The sequence below is a fragment of the Rhinolophus sinicus genome, linkage group LG04 (genome assembly GCF_036562045.2).
Source record: "Rhinolophus sinicus isolate RSC01 linkage group LG04, ASM3656204v1, whole genome shotgun sequence".
Taxonomy (NCBI): Eukaryota; Metazoa; Chordata; class Mammalia; order Chiroptera; family Rhinolophidae; genus Rhinolophus; species Rhinolophus sinicus.
Window position 1 is genome coordinate 187576271 of NC_133754.1, and position 15479 is coordinate 187591749.

General features: G+C 56.8%; 3 protein-coding genes and 2 non-coding genes across 12 annotated transcripts; 4 read left to right on the forward strand and 1 right to left on the reverse strand.

Moving 5' to 3' along the window:
* Positions 1–787: 787 nt before the first annotated feature.
* PIERCE1 (piercer of microtubule wall 1) lies at positions 788–3920 on the reverse strand. 2 transcript variants are annotated; one of them, XM_074331338.1, is made up of 3 exons: positions 3003–3920; positions 1837–1944; positions 788–1192 (listed from the first exon to the last, which is right to left on the reverse strand). In XM_074331338.1, the coding sequence occupies exons 1-3, from the start codon at positions 3143–3145 to the stop codon at positions 1039–1041; spliced, it is 405 nt and encodes a 134-aa protein (XP_074187439.1). In that variant the 5' UTR covers positions 3146–3920; the 3' UTR covers positions 788–1038. The 2 variants fall into 2 exon arrangements, with proteins under 2 accessions (XP_074187439.1, XP_019612365.2); XM_019756806.2 differs by having other exon boundaries at positions 788–1227; positions 1866–1944; positions 3003–3303.
* Positions 3921–4157: 237 nt separating this feature from the next.
* Positions 4158–6183, forward strand: MRPS2 (mitochondrial ribosomal protein S2). Of its 2 annotated transcripts, none has more exons than XM_019756804.2 (4): positions 4158–4286; positions 4407–4541; positions 5142–5271; positions 5532–6183. In XM_019756804.2, the coding sequence occupies exons 1-4, from the start codon at positions 4247–4249 to the stop codon at positions 6139–6141; spliced, it is 915 nt and encodes a 304-aa protein (XP_019612363.2). In that variant the 5' UTR covers positions 4158–4246; the 3' UTR covers positions 6142–6183. The 2 variants fall into 2 exon arrangements, with proteins under 2 accessions (XP_019612363.2, XP_019612364.2); XM_019756805.2 differs by having other exon boundaries at positions 4407–4523.
* Positions 6184–10075: 3892 nt separating this feature from the next.
* Positions 10076–14140, forward strand: LOC141571212 (uncharacterized). 6 transcript variants are annotated; one of them, XR_012496005.1, is made up of 6 exons: positions 10408–10658; positions 11437–11524; positions 12840–12891; positions 13262–13365; positions 13626–13707; positions 13797–14140. XR_012496005.1 is itself a non-coding variant. In XM_074331343.1 (5 exons), the coding sequence occupies exons 1-5, from the start codon at positions 10091–10093 to the stop codon at positions 13813–13815; spliced, it is 801 nt and encodes a 266-aa protein (XP_074187444.1). In that variant the 5' UTR covers positions 10076–10090; the 3' UTR covers positions 13816–14140. The 6 variants fall into 6 exon arrangements, 1 of the variants encoding a protein (XP_074187444.1); XR_012496004.1 differs by having other exon boundaries at positions 10408–10634; XR_012496006.1 differs by having other exon boundaries at positions 10408–10634; positions 13658–13707.
* LOC141571428 (small nucleolar RNA SNORA17) lies at positions 11227–11357 on the forward strand. Its single transcript, XR_012496171.1, has one exon. It is a non-coding gene; the product is annotated as a small nucleolar RNA SNORA17 (small nucleolar RNA).
* Positions 12084–12227, forward strand: LOC141571421 (small nucleolar RNA SNORA43). Its single transcript, XR_012496164.1, has one exon. It is a non-coding gene; the product is annotated as a small nucleolar RNA SNORA43 (small nucleolar RNA).
* Positions 14141–15479: the final 1339 nt, after the last annotated feature.

A 15479-nucleotide genomic window follows, 5' to 3' on the forward strand; every position in this document is an offset into this window, starting at 1 on the left:
ATTTCTTCCCAAATTCATATGTGAGTAAATTCTCTTTGGGTAGAAATCTCCATAAACAAGATGATACGGATGGTACGTAACAATGGTTTTTTCTGTTCTGTAATGAGTACGTCTTGCTGTCATAATGGAAGGGGGAGATCCATGTCTGAAAGGTACTGTCACAGAAAATTTCTTATTGAGGGCCCTCTAACTCATAGGAAACACTGATTGACGACTTCAAGTACATAGAGATAAAAAACCACTTAATACAGCTATTTCCCCCCATGACGACTTCAAGTACATAGAGATAAAAAACCACTTAATACAGCTATTTCCCCCCACGCCTGAGAAAAATGTTATTACCCGCTTACCCTTTTTTTTTTTTCTTTGACTTTTTATTGAAAGTTTAAAATGAACACGAAGACGAGAACTCCCATGTGGGCATCAGCCCCACACTTGCTGACCTTCTTCATTTCTTGGGCCTCCCACCCGGCCCCTACTCGTGGCTGGAGGGTGCTCCGTGGAACTTCGAACGACATGGCCCCGCTGCCTGCTCCTACCTGGAGCTTTCTAGAAGGGCTCTGCAGTTCCCCTCCCTGGCCACTCCCGTCCATGCCTGGGCAGGGCACCCTCCTGTCCCTCCCGGCCTTGTAGGGTTTGTGCAGATTTCAGGTCGCTTTAGAATAGGAAATCTGCTCCATAACTTGTGAACAAGGCTCCAAATAAAGACTCAGGTGGACGGTGTTCAGGACAACAGTTGGGTGCCAGACACCCAGACATGCTCCTTAATTACAGGTGAGTCCGAAAGTCAGGAAGCAGCAACATTTTTAATGAAAGTCAAGGCATTAACACCTTTTCCAGCTCAGATGTGAGGTGAGAAAGTAAGACATTACAGCCCCACTTGTTTATTGTTCTAATCTAGAGAGGGAAACTTTTAAGGGAGAACAGTGAATTCTGTCACCTTCACAACTAGGCAAATTATCAAAGATCAGGGATGATGGTTCTCCAGATTGCCACTTCTGGGGTCAGGAGACCCCGCAGGGAGGTGCCCCAGCCCCCTCAATCACAAATGGACGGCCTGCTGATGTTGTAACTGGGGTGGAAGTTGAGCCGGTCATAGGGGGTGATGTGGTTGTCGGCACCTGTCACAATGCTCTTCTCTATGTCCGTGTTCAAAGTATTGTTCTGGAACATTCCACCAGCGGCAAGTTGTCTGGAAAATTTATTCGATTGTGCATAAAATACTTTCTGGAAGTGAAAAGGGAACACAGTGATGCATGATAATACTCTTAATCAGTCATTTTTGGGAGAGAAATAAGAATTCGTGAGAAAATGTCATCTCCATTCCTAGCTAACAGAAAAGCCAGGGCAGGCAGGATGGCCCAGTTTGGCCCAGACCACCCCAATTTATGCCTGATGTCTGGGAATAATAATTAATAGTGCCTCCTTTCACTATTACTCGGATAGAAGGGTCAGTTACGGGGCCACGTGGGCATGGTTCTGAACCTTGACTTGGGGGGTCAGGTCCAAAGCCACCCCCAGTTCTCCTCTGACCAACTGTGCCCCGAGGACGGTTACTGAACTTTTATTTATTTGCCTCAAAACGGACTGCCTTCAATCACAAGCGTTGGTTGTATATATGGGTGAATGGGGCCGGTCCTTTGAAAGGTCGTCGGCAAGTCTGTGTGTACTTTTTTCATCCTTTAAGATGTTTCATTGCTAGATTCCTTCATTTCTACCCGGCCCTGATCCAACAGGATTTGAGGTGCCCCTTCCACTTTGTGAGGTTGGAACTTTGGGCCCCACCCACCCACCCACCCCCATAACGGGTATTAGCCTCTTGCAGAGACTCCCGACCTGCACACGTGCCCTTCCTTGCTGCTTACTGGCATCTCGTGCACCGTGGGGGCTCTGCTCCCGTAAGCTTGGTTACTGGTCCTGTACACCGAGGCGGGCTCCTGGGTCCTGGCAGATGAGAAGCTCATTTATTCTGATTCTGCCTAAGCCACAGCCTTCAAGGATTTGGTTGATGGAGCTTTGCTGGAAACGCCCCAGGTGGGTGGCGTCACCGTGAATGTGGGCTCCAGTGGAGTGCAGGCTCGCCCACCACCGAGCCCCTCTGCTCACCTCTGCTGCCCTTGCTTTTCACAAGGCAGGCCAAAGCCCGAAAGAACTTCCAGGGGGCAAGTGCGGGTCCTCATGCCAGCTCAGCCTTGGCACATGCTGTCATTTCCTGGGTAGGCCGGGAGCTGTGGCTCAAACTCCAGACCCCACCACCCAGGGGGGACCCTCCACTTCTGAGCCGGAGAAAATATGCCTGCAGTGTCCTGTACTGACACTACTCAAAGGACAGTTTGACCAAGGGGACTGTGGGTTCAGACATCCCAGCTCTGCCTCATGCTATGCATGCTATGAGATCTCAGGCAAGGTAGGATCCTTCCACAATCCTGTTGTCTCCTGAAAAACGAGGATAATACCAGACCCAACTGTAAGGGATTGTAGAGGGGACTAAAGGCGGGAGGGCAGGGAAGGTGCCCCTGCCCAGCTGTGAGGAAGAGTGTAGAGTCTGCAATGCCTGTGAGGGTTCACAGGCCACTGTCTCAGCAGGATGATGGAGGTGTGGCCGGATTCTTAACACTTTGCAGAGGTGTCCTCAGCCTAGAGAAGAATGGAGACTTACCGCGCCCCGCCCCTTCCATCCCCCACCCCCACCCCCGGCCTCTCATCCCCCAATTGGGTTTCTGACTTCCCCTGGGATCACCCACTGTCCCACCTGCACTGGCCGAAGGCCCACTGACTCTGTCTAAAGCTTTAGGCGGCACTTTCGCAGCTCGTTTGACCCAAAGAGCTAACCACGCTTTTGACCTGGGTGCCAGGGCAGGCTGGCGACCTGGGGAGTCTTGCATACAGGACTGTGTGAGCAGAGCGCAGGACCAATAGGCACTTGTGTGCACGCCGCAGGAGGCGGCCTCTTTGTCCTCTGAGTTTGCAGGAGGACCCTGCCGGGACTCCATGGTCCTCACCTGTAGCCCCGAAACCACGCCGGGTTGTTGAACCTGACCGGTAGGTCCTCGGCTATGCGGTAGTAGTCGCCGGTTTTCTCCGGGAGGGCCTGGGCCGCGGGCTCCACAGACTCCTCACACTCTCGGGGGTTCTCCTCGGACATCCTGCAACCTGCCGGAGCTGCGCGAGGAAGAAACACAAGGCAGGGAACAGCCTCTCCGCAGCCCGCGCCCCGAGGGTCGCGCGGCGTCCTGTTGCTAAGCGACGGCCTGGTCACCTGACGGAGTAGGTCGGGTCTTAAAGGAGCCGCACCTCCTCGGCCGGGGACCCCCTGCTGGCCAGCGGGGCCTAAGTGCGAGGTCTAGAACCTTCGGGGCGAGTACCCCGGGCCCCGGGCTGGCCGGGATAACAAGGCATCACATCCTGGGGTTGGAGTGTCAGGTACTCTGGAATGAGTGCGGGGCGGGCAGTCATCGCGCGCAGAACACGTCCCGACATTGTCGCGAATGCAAGGCAAGGCGGATTTCTGGGCAAATGAAACTGCGGTGCCGGGGCTTCATCAGCGAGCTGCAGGAGTTAAAGTTCTGCAAGGCCGCTGGGCACGCCAAGAACCTGACGTTCACCGTGCGCACCAGGGGTGCTTCTGGACCCCGCGACTTCGTGCCCTCCAGTACACGGAGTCTACTTTTAGACTCCAGATTTGCCCAACTTTATAGAATCCTCCTAAAACAAGTACTGTTTAAAAATTAAAACGATTTTGGAGAGCGAGAGTTTGGGTTAGACTACCCGGAGGTGATGAGGGTCCCAGGGCTGGCGTGTTCGTTCCCACCCGACGGCTCGTGGGCCCTTCGGCTGACGGGCTCTGGGCAGGGAGGGGGCGAGCTAGAGGGCGAGGGGCCGCCCCCAACGCCGTTCCCAGAGTGCTAACGGGGACTCGGGGAAAGGGGACAGGGAAAGGTGATGCGTCCCCCGACCCCGCACTCGCTCGACCCCGGCCCCGGCCCGCCACCCTGTCCTCGCGCGCCTGCGGTGCCGAGCCGGCTGCGAGCAGAAGTCGGGCTCAGCGCCTCGCGCACCTCCGGGACGGCGCACTCGGACCTGAGAGCCAACGGGGCCGGCAGGCTGGGACGCCTGGAGAGCCGGGCCTAGAGCGCGGCGCGGGGAGCGCAATGGCACCTCCGGGCCTGCAGGCGGCGGTGCGCGGGGGCGCGGGCCGCGGCGGAAGAAGAAGCCGCTGTGGCACCGCGTCCGCCTCCTCCGCGCCATGGCGCCCGCGCCCGTCCTACCCCGTCTACTGAGTGCGGGTGAGCGTGCGGGAAAACCTCTCGCCCCGGACCTGCAGAGTCGCTGCCTGGGGACCTGGGAGCGGGACGGAGGGCGGGAGGGCGCGCGCGCCACGAATCCACTCTCCGCTCTCACCGCAGGTGTGTGGCCCAGGCCGCTCCGGTTGCACGTCCTCAAAGCGATGGCCCCAGAGCCGGGCCAGCCGAGCATCAGGACTCTGGGAAGCACCGCGGCCCCTGCCATCAGCGAGCCCGAGGGCAGCAGCAGTAATACAGGTCCCGGGGCAGACCACGGGAGGGGTCTGCAGGGCCCGCCCCAGGCCTCCCCAGTTTGGGTTGAAATCGTCTGCCGCCAGGAGTCCTAGTCCCCCTTTGTTTAGATGTGAAACCCCGGAGGGGTCCGAACCCAGGGAGGAGAAGAGGCAGGGGCGGCGGGCCTTAGGTTCACCCCACCCACAGCTGAGCTGGTGCCTCGCAGCAGCTCAGTCATCCGCCCCCCTCTGAGAACGGGGCCAAGGCCAGGACCTCCCTCCAGGGTGGGGGCAGAAACAGTAGTTGTCCACTGGTTAACATGGGCCTGTCGCCTTGGGGAGTGCCACTGGCCCACCGGCACAGAGCCCTCCCCCAACTCCTGGTGGGGAGTCTCAGCGGCACTGTGAGGGACCAGAAGGACCCCAAAAACTAGCTGGGCCCCATTCCCTTCCGAGTGGGGACTTGACCAGGTCTGCCAGGAGCAGAGCCATGGTCAGAACCCATTCTCTCTCCTGAATCTCCTGACAAGGACCAGCTTCACTGCCCCTCCCCCATCCGTGTGGCCTGCAACCGGCTGTAGGTACAATAGGGGCACCGAAACACCGCGTGCTCTCCTCACCCTAGATCTGCAGGACAGGATCCTCAGGGAGCCCCTCAGGCACTCCGACTTCTTCAATGTCAAGGAGCTGTTCTCTGTGAGAAGTCTCTTCGATGCCCGGGTGCATCTGGGACACAAAGCCGGCTGTCGGCACAGGTAGCTAGTCTTCCTGGGGCGTTGGGACCCTCCTGCCTTGGGGTCCTGGAGTCCAGGGCCACTCTGCTGGTGGGTATCAGTTTGTCTGAGTGAGTATAGCCCCCTCCTCCTCCAGATGCGACCGTTGGGCTCCAAGGAGAGGCAGGGGTTTGTCTGGAGACTCAGCTCTTACGCCCCACACTTAGGCCCCCTACACACACCACTGCCGGTAGAGGTGGCAGCGGGAATCCTGATGGCTCACCTGGGTGGGTCCCTGGCAGGTTTATGGAGCCCTACATCTTTGGGAGCCGCCTGGACCAGGACATCATCGACCTGGAACAGACGGCCACGCACCTGCAGCTGGCCTTGAACTTCGTGGCCCATGTGGCCTACCGCAGGGGCATCATCTTGTTCATGAGCCGGAACCGGCAGTTCTCACACCTGATCGAGAGCACGGCCCGGGCCTGTGGCGAGTACGCCCACACCCGCTACTTCAAGGGCGGCCTGCTGACCAACGCCCCCCTTCTCCTGGGCCCCGGCGTCCGCCTGCCTGACCTCATAATCTTCCTGCACACTCTCAACAATGTCTTCGAGCCCCACGTGGCCGTGAGAGATGCGGCCAAGATGAGCATTCCCACCGTGGGCATCGTGGACACCAACTGTAACCCCTGCCTCATCACCTACCCCGTGCCTGGCAATGACGACTCGCCCCCATCCGTCCAGCTCTTCTGCGAGCTCTTTCGGAAGGCCATCGTCCGGGCCAAGGAGAAGCGGAAGCAGCTCGAGGCCCTGTATCGACTGCAGGACCAGGCGGGGGCCTCGGCCCAGGGCCCGACCAACCCTCCTTCCCTGGGAACACCGGCCGGGCTGGGTGTGGGTCATTCCTTGTGACATGTCCGCCCTCCTCCCAAATAAAAACAGCAGCCAAGCCTTCCTCTGTCCTTGGCCACGGTGCGTCCCAGTCCCAGCCTCGTGTCCACTCTGCTAGTCACAGTTCTCAGCAGCTGCCCACCCCACCCCCCAGGGCTCCTGACCCCAGGCCCAGCAGGAGCACAGAGGACACCCCCCCCAGGAAATATCCCCAAATCTGAAGCCCGCCTTTCCCCCTTGAGATCAGTCCTTTGTACGTAGGTTCTTACGCCAGTTGGTGTTTATTCTCAACCAGAATGGCCCTCTGTTGGGCTGCTTCCCCCACTGTCTGGTTTCAGAGGCTGCTTTGTAACAAGGTCACAGGGCCAGCTGCTCGGAAGACCCCATCTGGGTTGGGACAGGACAAGCGAAGCCAACAGCAGGATTCCAACAGACATAAAACTCAGATTTGGGCAGAGGCTGGCTTCGACCTCTGAGTTTAGCACTGGGGTCCTTGTTGACTTGCTCTCATTGGTGTGACACTTATCAGATACCTACCTGGTCTGTGGAGCACATAAGGTTCCTGCCCTCAGGGTCCTTGAGCTTCAAGGAGATGAGAGGCGTAGGGACAGCAGAGGTGCCAGCTGCCCCTTGAGACCACCATCTTCATTGTTGGGGCTCATGACCCACCCACAGGCCAGGCCAGCCTGGGACACCTAAATGCGCACCCTCCCCATGGGCAGGAAAGACCAGGGGCCCTTGCCCACAGGGACTTCTCGGTGCTTACTCACAGGCCTTTCCTGGTAGTACTTGTGTTTCTGGGGTGAGGCGTGGGCCCTCTGTCCAGGTGCCCTCATGGCTCTCAGCATCTATGCCGCGTGCGCCTGCTGGGGAATGTCTGGACAGCGGCATCTGGGACAGGGTGGCCCTGTGAGGATGGACACATGACACGTGTGTCAGCCCAGGTCCTGCAGAGCACACAGGAGACAGGAAGACGAGTCCCAGGTGTCCGCTCGGCTGCTCCTGTCAGGTGGGCGTGGGGGTGTCATGGCTCATGGTGTGGATGGTGCAGGGAATTGGATGCCACTTTGAAACCGCTGAGTGACCAGCATGATTTTAATTTGCAAGCCTGAAATATGCAAATGCAAATGTACGGGCAGGTGTGTTTTGAGGGGTTTGACCCCGTAGGATATGGGCCTGGATGTATGCAGGTTAGATGTCCCCAAGCGGAGTTCCGATGGAGCAAGCTGGCTGGGCATCCTGTCCCTCAGAGCTCCAGAGGCCAGCTGGGGGCAGCCGAGACATTTGACATCAGGACACAAGATAAAACTGCTTCCCAACTGAATGGGGGTTCCTGGACCTCCCGAGGCTCAGGGTGGCAGAGGGTCCATGCCACCCTTCAGAAGCAGGCCATTCAGGATGTCACAGGTGGCTCCCGACCTGGGCAGGACAGTGACTCACAGGGAGGCACAAAGACGAGACGTGGGACTGGCCCCCATTCTCATCCTTGACCAAGGGGCGGGGTGGAGGGGAGCAGCCCTGGGAGAAGGGGGATGGGGTGTCCAGGCCCCAAGATGCTGACTGCCTGCCTGGAGCAGCACCCACTCCACAACCCCATGGGAACCACGCTGATGGCCTGCCTGGCCCCTGTCATCCTCTGTCCCCCAACGGTCCCCCTGGAACCTGCCCCGGACATGCCCCAGTGACCAGCAGGGATCCAGGAGTTTGTGTTGGTCACTTGTGCTCGAGTTCTAGGGGTACCGGCAACAGAACGAATCAGGCAGGGGTGGCCCCCACCAGGTGGGTGACTGGATAAGTGCACCCAAGTGAGTGGGACAATTCCAGGGGGGTAAGGTCCTAGAGGAAGTACAGGATGATGGGGCACAGAGCCAGGGAGGGCCTGAGGGCCACTTCTGAACTGACAGGATGGTGACGGGGAGAAGACAGCTGGGGAGGTTCCAGAGAGGCTCAGGTAAAGGGTGGGGAGGATGGCCTCCACCCTGGCAGGAGGGGACCTCCAAGTTTGCCACGGTGGAGATGAACCCCAAGAGCCCAGAAGTGGCCAAAGGAGACTGTGCCCAAAGCTGGCCTCCTGTGTCTTCCCCTCCTGCTGCCATAGTGTCTGACACGCCCTGTTAGACCTGATCTCAGGGCTGTGCCCTGACAGCTGGTGTCTTGCAGGGGTAAGTTGCAGCCACCAGAGCAGAGGAAGGGCCTGGAAGAGCCTGGCTCGGGATTTGGGGCCAGAGTGGGTGAGGACAGGAGCCCCAAGCCCCCAGCAATGGCCCGGGAGCTCCCGGTGAGTGCGGTGGCGGGTCTCCAGAAGCAGGGCCTGAAGATGGCCAGGAAGGCCTCCTGCCCAGACATGGCCCAGGGTGCAGCCCAAGGCTTTGCTTCCTCAGTGGCCAGAGTCTGAACCCATGGAGTCTGGGACCCTCCTACCATCCAGCCACAGCCTTGACTAGGTCCAAAGTCACTTTTCACATATTTAAGATTATCCAGACCAACAGACTGGTTGTTTTGTACGTTCATGTTTTCTAAACTGCCCCTCCTTTGTCTAAGAACTAGTCCCAGTGTGAAAATGAGTCGGCCTGAACCTGTATGAGACCTGCAAGGTGCGGACCGTGAAGGCAGGCACGCTGGAGAAGCTGGTGGAGCACCTGGTGCCTGCCTTCCAGAGCAGTGACCTCTCCTATGTCACCATCTTTCTGTGCACCTACCAGACCTTCACCACCACCCAGCAGGTCCTGGACCTGCTGTTCAAAAGATGATCACCCCACCCCCACAGCACCGTGGCTCCCCCCCCCCACCTGCTCTGTGTGTCTCGGGAGTCACTTCACCTCCGAGCCTCAGTTTGCTGGTGAGAAAACGGGTGCTGAGAGGACCAACCTCCCAGGGTAGTCAGGACTCTGGGGAAAGTGCTGACCTAGGCCTGGCCCTGTGGGAAGGGCTGCCCAGGGCTGTGCTGGCCCTTATTTAGGCCTTTCCTCTCCCTCACCCCGCTGCTCTCTGCCTCAAGCCTCCCTGTCCTGTGCCCTTGGGTAAAACTGTCCTCCCATTTGAATGGAAGTTCCAGATTCGGTCTGGAGCCCCTGCACGCATAGCCGGATCCCTGGGGGCTGGCTGAGTGGCCCCAGGCCCACGCCAATATCTGTAAGGTGCTGGCTGGGGTTCGTTCATTCCATGAATGTATATGAAGCCCCTCCTGTGTGCAGGCACTTTTCCGGCATTTAGCATATTCAGTGACAAGAGCAGACAAAAATCCCCGCCCTCCCGGGTCGGGGGTCACTCAGTCCCACCAGACATCATTGTAGAGACCAGAGATGTGACACCCTCATGGCCTCCATTCTAGTCTGGGGTCAGCCAGTCCCACCAGCTGTCATAGCAGGGACCATACTGGGTCTGACAATTAAGTTCATGAACTTGTTGCATCGATGTTGCTAACCTCTTTTGATATCAGAGGGATTATTCGTTATGAATTTGTACCAACTGGACAAACAGTTAACCAAGTTTACTATTTGGAAGTGCTGAAAAGGCTACATGAAAAAGTTAGACAAAAACGACCTGAACTTTTCGCCAACAATTCATGGCTCTTGCATCACGACAATGCACCAGCTCACACGGCACTGTCTGTGAGGGAGTTTTTAGCCAGTAAACAAATACCTGTATTGGAACACTCTCCCTACTCACCTGATCTGGCCCCCAATGACTTCTTTCTTTACCCGAAGATAAAGGAAATATTGAAAGGAAGACATTTGGGTGACATTCAGGACATCAAGCTCTGATGGCCGTTCCAGAAAAAGAGTTCTGAAATTGCTTTGAAGGGTGGACTAGGCGCTGGTGTCAGTGCATAGCTTCCCAAGGAGGTGACCGTACTGATATTCAGCAATGAGGTGTGTAGCACTTTTTCTAGGATGAGTTTGTGAATGTAATTGTCAGACCTCATATACCCTGAATCGCACTGTTCTAAGTGCTTTTCATAGGTTGACTCATGCAGCCCTGCCACTCACGGGGAGGTAGGTCCCACTGGGATCCCCATTTTGCAGGGTCTCACCCCTACACAAGGAGGAGCCAGGGCTGCGCGGGGCTCGCCCCCATCGGACCGTGCAGACGCGGGCAGACGGTGAGAGTTCAGGCCGCCTGGGCCTGGCTGGCCCTGGGGAGGGCCCAGGGTACCAGACCAGGGAGCCTGGGCGCCAGCAAAGGGAAGGCCCACTGGAGGGCGCTGCTGCGAGCGCGGCGGGCTCGGGCTGGCGCGGCTTGGCCCTCGCGGGCCGCCGTAGGCCGTATAAAGGGCGCGGCGCGCACGCGTGCGTTCTTTCCTGGCGGTGGCGCGGGTGGCGGTGCTGGTGGCGGTGCTGATGGCGGTCCCCGCGGCCTCGGTTTCCTGGCGCGGGCGACTGCAGCCGGCCCCGCGCCAGCGCCCCGCTGCACCCAGGCCTTGCTGGGCAGGCGGAGGAGGCGCCTGCTGCCTTGGGGCCTCCGGGAGGAACGCACCCTCGGGAGGCGACGTGGAGGGATGGAGTCCGGGGACGGTAAGGGGACCGTGCCACCCGGAGGTTCGCGGCGTCGCTCAGCAAGTCGGGCGGCTTAGCGATAGTTTAGTAGGTGCATCTGGACGATTGAGAAACGTGCCGCCCCCCCCCCCCCATTCATCCGCACGGCTCGTCGGAGGGGACGGGGACGGGTTCCCACCTCTGACCAGCAGACGTTGAGGAAATAGCTTGATGTTTTTAGCGACCTGTTTTGACTTAAAAGATGGGTTGACTCACTGCTCACTGGGTTCTGTCTAGAATTAAGCGGTTCCCGAGGTGCATAGGGGTGTGCACGCTGCTGCTTAGCCAGGCGGCTGGTGGGACGAGGTCACCGCGTTCATGGTTCGGGTCCCTTGGGTGACAGCGGCTGAGCGCTTCCTTGTGTTTCTTACACGGTGACTTCTTTTTTTCTCTGGGGCGTTTGCCTCCTGTAAGCTGAGCGCTTGGAAGGGCCTCCTGGGGCCTGGGGTGAGAGCAGGTTCACCCCGAGGCGTGACGTGCAAATTCAGCCCTTCCGGGTGACCGTCGGGACTCGACCCTGTATCCACAGGGTCAGGGAATAAAAGCTTGAGGTAGTTGCTAGTCCGTGTACACTGCCCCTAGAGGCGTTGCAGATGTGGCTGCTGTGTCACATTTGTGTCATTAGGTGGCAGAGAGAAGAGAGGCTGGCCTACGCTCAGCGTTCTGGTCCGTGAACGTCTGGATGGTTAATAGTCTGACATTTGGCAGAGCGCATGGGGCTGTTGGTGTGTCCTGGCAACCTGAAGCCTATTGAGTAAAAGCTCTTTTAATTCTTTTCTAGTTCTTGGCTGGCCTCAGGTCACGAGCTTGTCATGCATTTGACAGCAGGAGGTAGGACTGGGTCACTGGCTCAGTGGTGAGCAGAAAAGGTGAGTAGGTTTCAGGCTGATTTGCTGAAGATCTGAGTGTTCCTTACCTGTCACATTGGATGACATAAAGGGAGGGTGGCACCAAAATTTTCCTTTCTGGGTAAGCTGAATGTCACCTAATGGTCAATCAGATAGTTCAGATTACTTTAGGTCTGTTTAAATGTTACAACGTATTCGTGGGTAGCTAGTCTGTCTCTTCAAACAAGTTTATGGACTGTGCAACCAGAAACCTCAGAGATCAAGTTGCAGGATTTAAACTTGACAGACAGCTCCACAGACCAGCTACATTATCTTTCTCCAGCATGTGAGAATTTTCAAAATGCCAGGGCACTGCTTGCTTCCTGTGCCGCCACCTTCCCCTCTTGTTTTGTGGGCTCTAATCCATTGGTCAGCACCTCACTAGTAGCTCTCTAGCCTCCACGTTGGGGATCTGAAGGTGACAGTGGCAAAGGTAGATTCCCTGGTCAGTAGCAGCTTCAGGAGTTTTAAACACTGAATGGAGGCAGGGGGCGGATAAAGTTTGGTACTTGGAACCCTGGCTCTCTGCTGGGTGAGAAGGGCTGCCCTGCAGATGCTGGACTGGCAGCACCACGGATGCAGCTGCTGTGCTGCACCTGTGACATCGGGGCAAAGAGGAAGTGGCTATTTCTACGCTCAGTGCTCAGAACAGTGCGCACTAAGAATGGTTTGTAGCCTAACATTCCTTCGAACCACCAGCAAGGTAGCATTTGTTCCACGTGCACGTGTAGCCAGAATGTGTTCAGGCTTTTCATTGGGAACTCCGGGTGAGACCCTGAACACTTTTTCCTTTTCTGCATATGTGAAATGAGGCTTGTTCTGAGGATTAAATGAGGGTGTGTGTGTGTGTGTACACAAGGCAAACTTGGGGTGCAACGGGAGAGGGTCTCCCTCCTGGAAATGGGCATTCTGTAAGTTGGGGAGGGGCTTTTCAGCAGCCCTTGGGCAAGTGTGACGTGCATCCATGGCTAAGAACTGCTGAACTGGTACGAATGGCCGGTGCCCTGTCCCTGTCATAATTCTCTGTGAGGACCTGCAAGGCCCTGGGTGGAGGGTCGGGAGACATCTCACCCATGCTCTGGGGACCCTTGAGACAAGCAGAGCATTTTCAGGGACTGGGAGGAGTGCCGAGGTTCACTCTGGGCATTTGTCCTGTTGAGACGGAAGTTAGGGCCCGTGTGGAGTCTCTCACCTGGTAAGTGACTGTACAAACCAGGGCACTGGGTCATGTAGGGGCCATTCTTGATCACCCCGCTGGAGTGGCAGATGTAACCAGGCTGTCCTTGTCCTGTTGCAGGTGGAGAGATCGGCCATCACAGCCAGACAAGATCTCAGGCCATCTGCTCAAGGTAAGAAACTCCCTGGTTTTATATTTTTATTATAAAAAACAGACGTTTTGCATTTATTTCCTAAAGTGTTTAGTGTGAGGGTTGAACAAAAGTTATAGGTGAGTAGTTCTCAACCAGGGGCAATTTGTGTGCCCCTCCCAGGGCACATCAGGTGGGCAGGAATGAGGGGTGCTGCCACTTGTCCTGTAGTGAGCAACGGGGCCCCAAATGTTTGTAGTGCTGAGGTTGACAAGCCCTGCTGTAGAATCACATCAGAAAACCACTTTCAGTGCGGTTTGGGGGTCCACAGATTGGGTTCCCTGAAGCTTGTTCGGGGCATCTGGTTAAAGCAGGAGAGCCAGGCCAGGGCTCACCGTCTTGCATTTCTCAGATCCAGAGGTCCCAGCAAGGGCGTGGGCCCAGCTCCGTGCCCAGCAGCTGGTCGGTGGAATAGACTACGTGCAGGCTGTCACTCCACGACTTGCTTCAGGACAGGTAAGTGGGGTGGGGGCAGCTGAGGACCGAGGATGGAATTTCTCTCATTTGGGGGAGGAGTCGGGGGGTCATTGGCTGGTCGGAGCTGGTTAACCACCTGGAAAATGAGGGTGAGTCTTAGACTTGGGAAAGGGTCCACCCTACCAGCTAGGGTGGGGTGTTGCACCCATCTCCTGTGATGCTCTTGGGCGAGGCTTGACTCGGCGTTTCTGTTGTCTATACTCTGCTGCGGCACTCGTGCTGCGTGTTGGTGCCTGCAGGTGGCTGTCATAAAGGCACATCTCACTTCCAGATGATGTGGGTCCAGAGGCCGTCTTGCTGTCCTGAGGTCTCCATCCCAAGGTAAGGCACTGGACCAGGTGAGAGGGCTGTCTGGCAGCGGGCGGACTGCTGGTGGGGCACTTCGGGACTGGCTGGTTTTCTCTCTGCAGGTGGGCATCTGCTGGGTGAGCCTAGGCGGCGTCTCAGTTCTCGAGAGAGGAGAGCCAGGAGGACAGGTGCGGCCTGCCCCTCCCAACAGCCGGCCGGGCCTGTCAGCTGGAACAGGCGCGGCCCTGAGAGGTGTCCTCCCAGGAAGACCTGCAGGCTCCTAAAATCATTTTGGTCGGGATGTCGATGTTGAGAGCAGTCCTGTGTGTTCAGCCGTGAATTTACTAGTAACCAACCTGTCCGCAAGTTTCCCCGATGACATCCGCAGCCCATTCCCACGTGTTGTGAGGGGTGGCATGCCTCACACACTGTGCTGTTACAATAAAGTGGCCATGTTTATTTACAAGCCTTGCGATTCCGTGCATTGACGAGGAAGCAGCCAGAACAGTGCTTCACAGCAGCCTGGCTGCACACGCGTGCGTGCGCGTGAAATGTGCACCGTGCAGACTAGTCACACTCATGCACTATGGGAAACTCCCGCTTTTATAAAACTTAGCTGTGGCGACCGGCTGACGCACCATTTCCAGTTGGGAGAGGCATTCTGTGCAGTGATGTAATTCTCTGGAAGCAGTTGTAAAGCATAAGAAAACTAACTGCTTTTACGTATCACTCACCTTACGCCTGTGAGGACAGGCTGTCTGCTTGTGTCCAAATCGCGCACATGATGTTCCAAGCGAAGGATCTAAAGGCCACTTGGGTGATGACACAGCGTCATGGCTGACAAGCTCATGAGCTGGCAGGGTTATGTCCTGTCCACAGAGTGGCAGGGGGTCGCGGAGGTCTTCCTGTTGAAGGGAGCGGGTTGGTCTTGCTGTCTGGTGGCGAGGCCTGCTCGGTGTAATGACATACGAGGTATGATTAAGTAATACAGGGAATGTTGAAAATTACTGCAGTAAAAGACGCGTTGCCATTAATCTTCCTCAAAGTACATTGTAATTTAACAGTGACAGCATCTGCGGTGGTGTCACCCTCCAGACTCACGTGGAGACTGTGTAGCCAGCCTCACAGGTCCCGGGGACCCCTGATCTGGAGAGGATGTGGGAGACAGGTAGACAGACCTTTCTGACGCCTTTGTGTTGAGTTCCTGGGTTCTGGGTGCCAGGGGCACAGCCAACATGAGAAGGCCTTTAAAAGGCAGTTTCTTGGACCGGCCCGGTGGCTCAGGCGGTTAGAGCTCCATGCTCCTAACTCCAAAGGCCGCCGGTTCAATTCCTACATGGGCCAGTGGGCTCTGAACCACAAGGTTACCAGTTCAACTCCTCGAGTCCCGCAAGAGATAGTGGGCAGTGCCCCCTGCAACTAAGATTGAACACGGCACCTTGAGCTGAGCTGCCGCTGAGCTCCCAGATGGCTCAGTTGGTTGGAGCGAGTCCTCTCAACCACAAGGTTGCCAGTTCGACTCCCGCAAGGGATGGTGAGCTGTGCCCCCTGCAACTAGCAACGGCAACTGGACCTGGAGCTGAGCTGCGCCCTCCACGACTAAGACTGAAAGGACAACAACTTGACTTGGAAAAAAGGCCTGGAAGTACACACTGTTCCCCAATAAAGTCCTGTTCTCCTTCCCCAAAAAAATATTAAAAAAAAAATTAAAAAGCAGTTTCTTAGTGGCAAGGCATTATACTTCCTGACTGGGGACAAAGCATTGATGGAACGAATCCAGAAAAGGGTTCTCATCCCCACCTTGT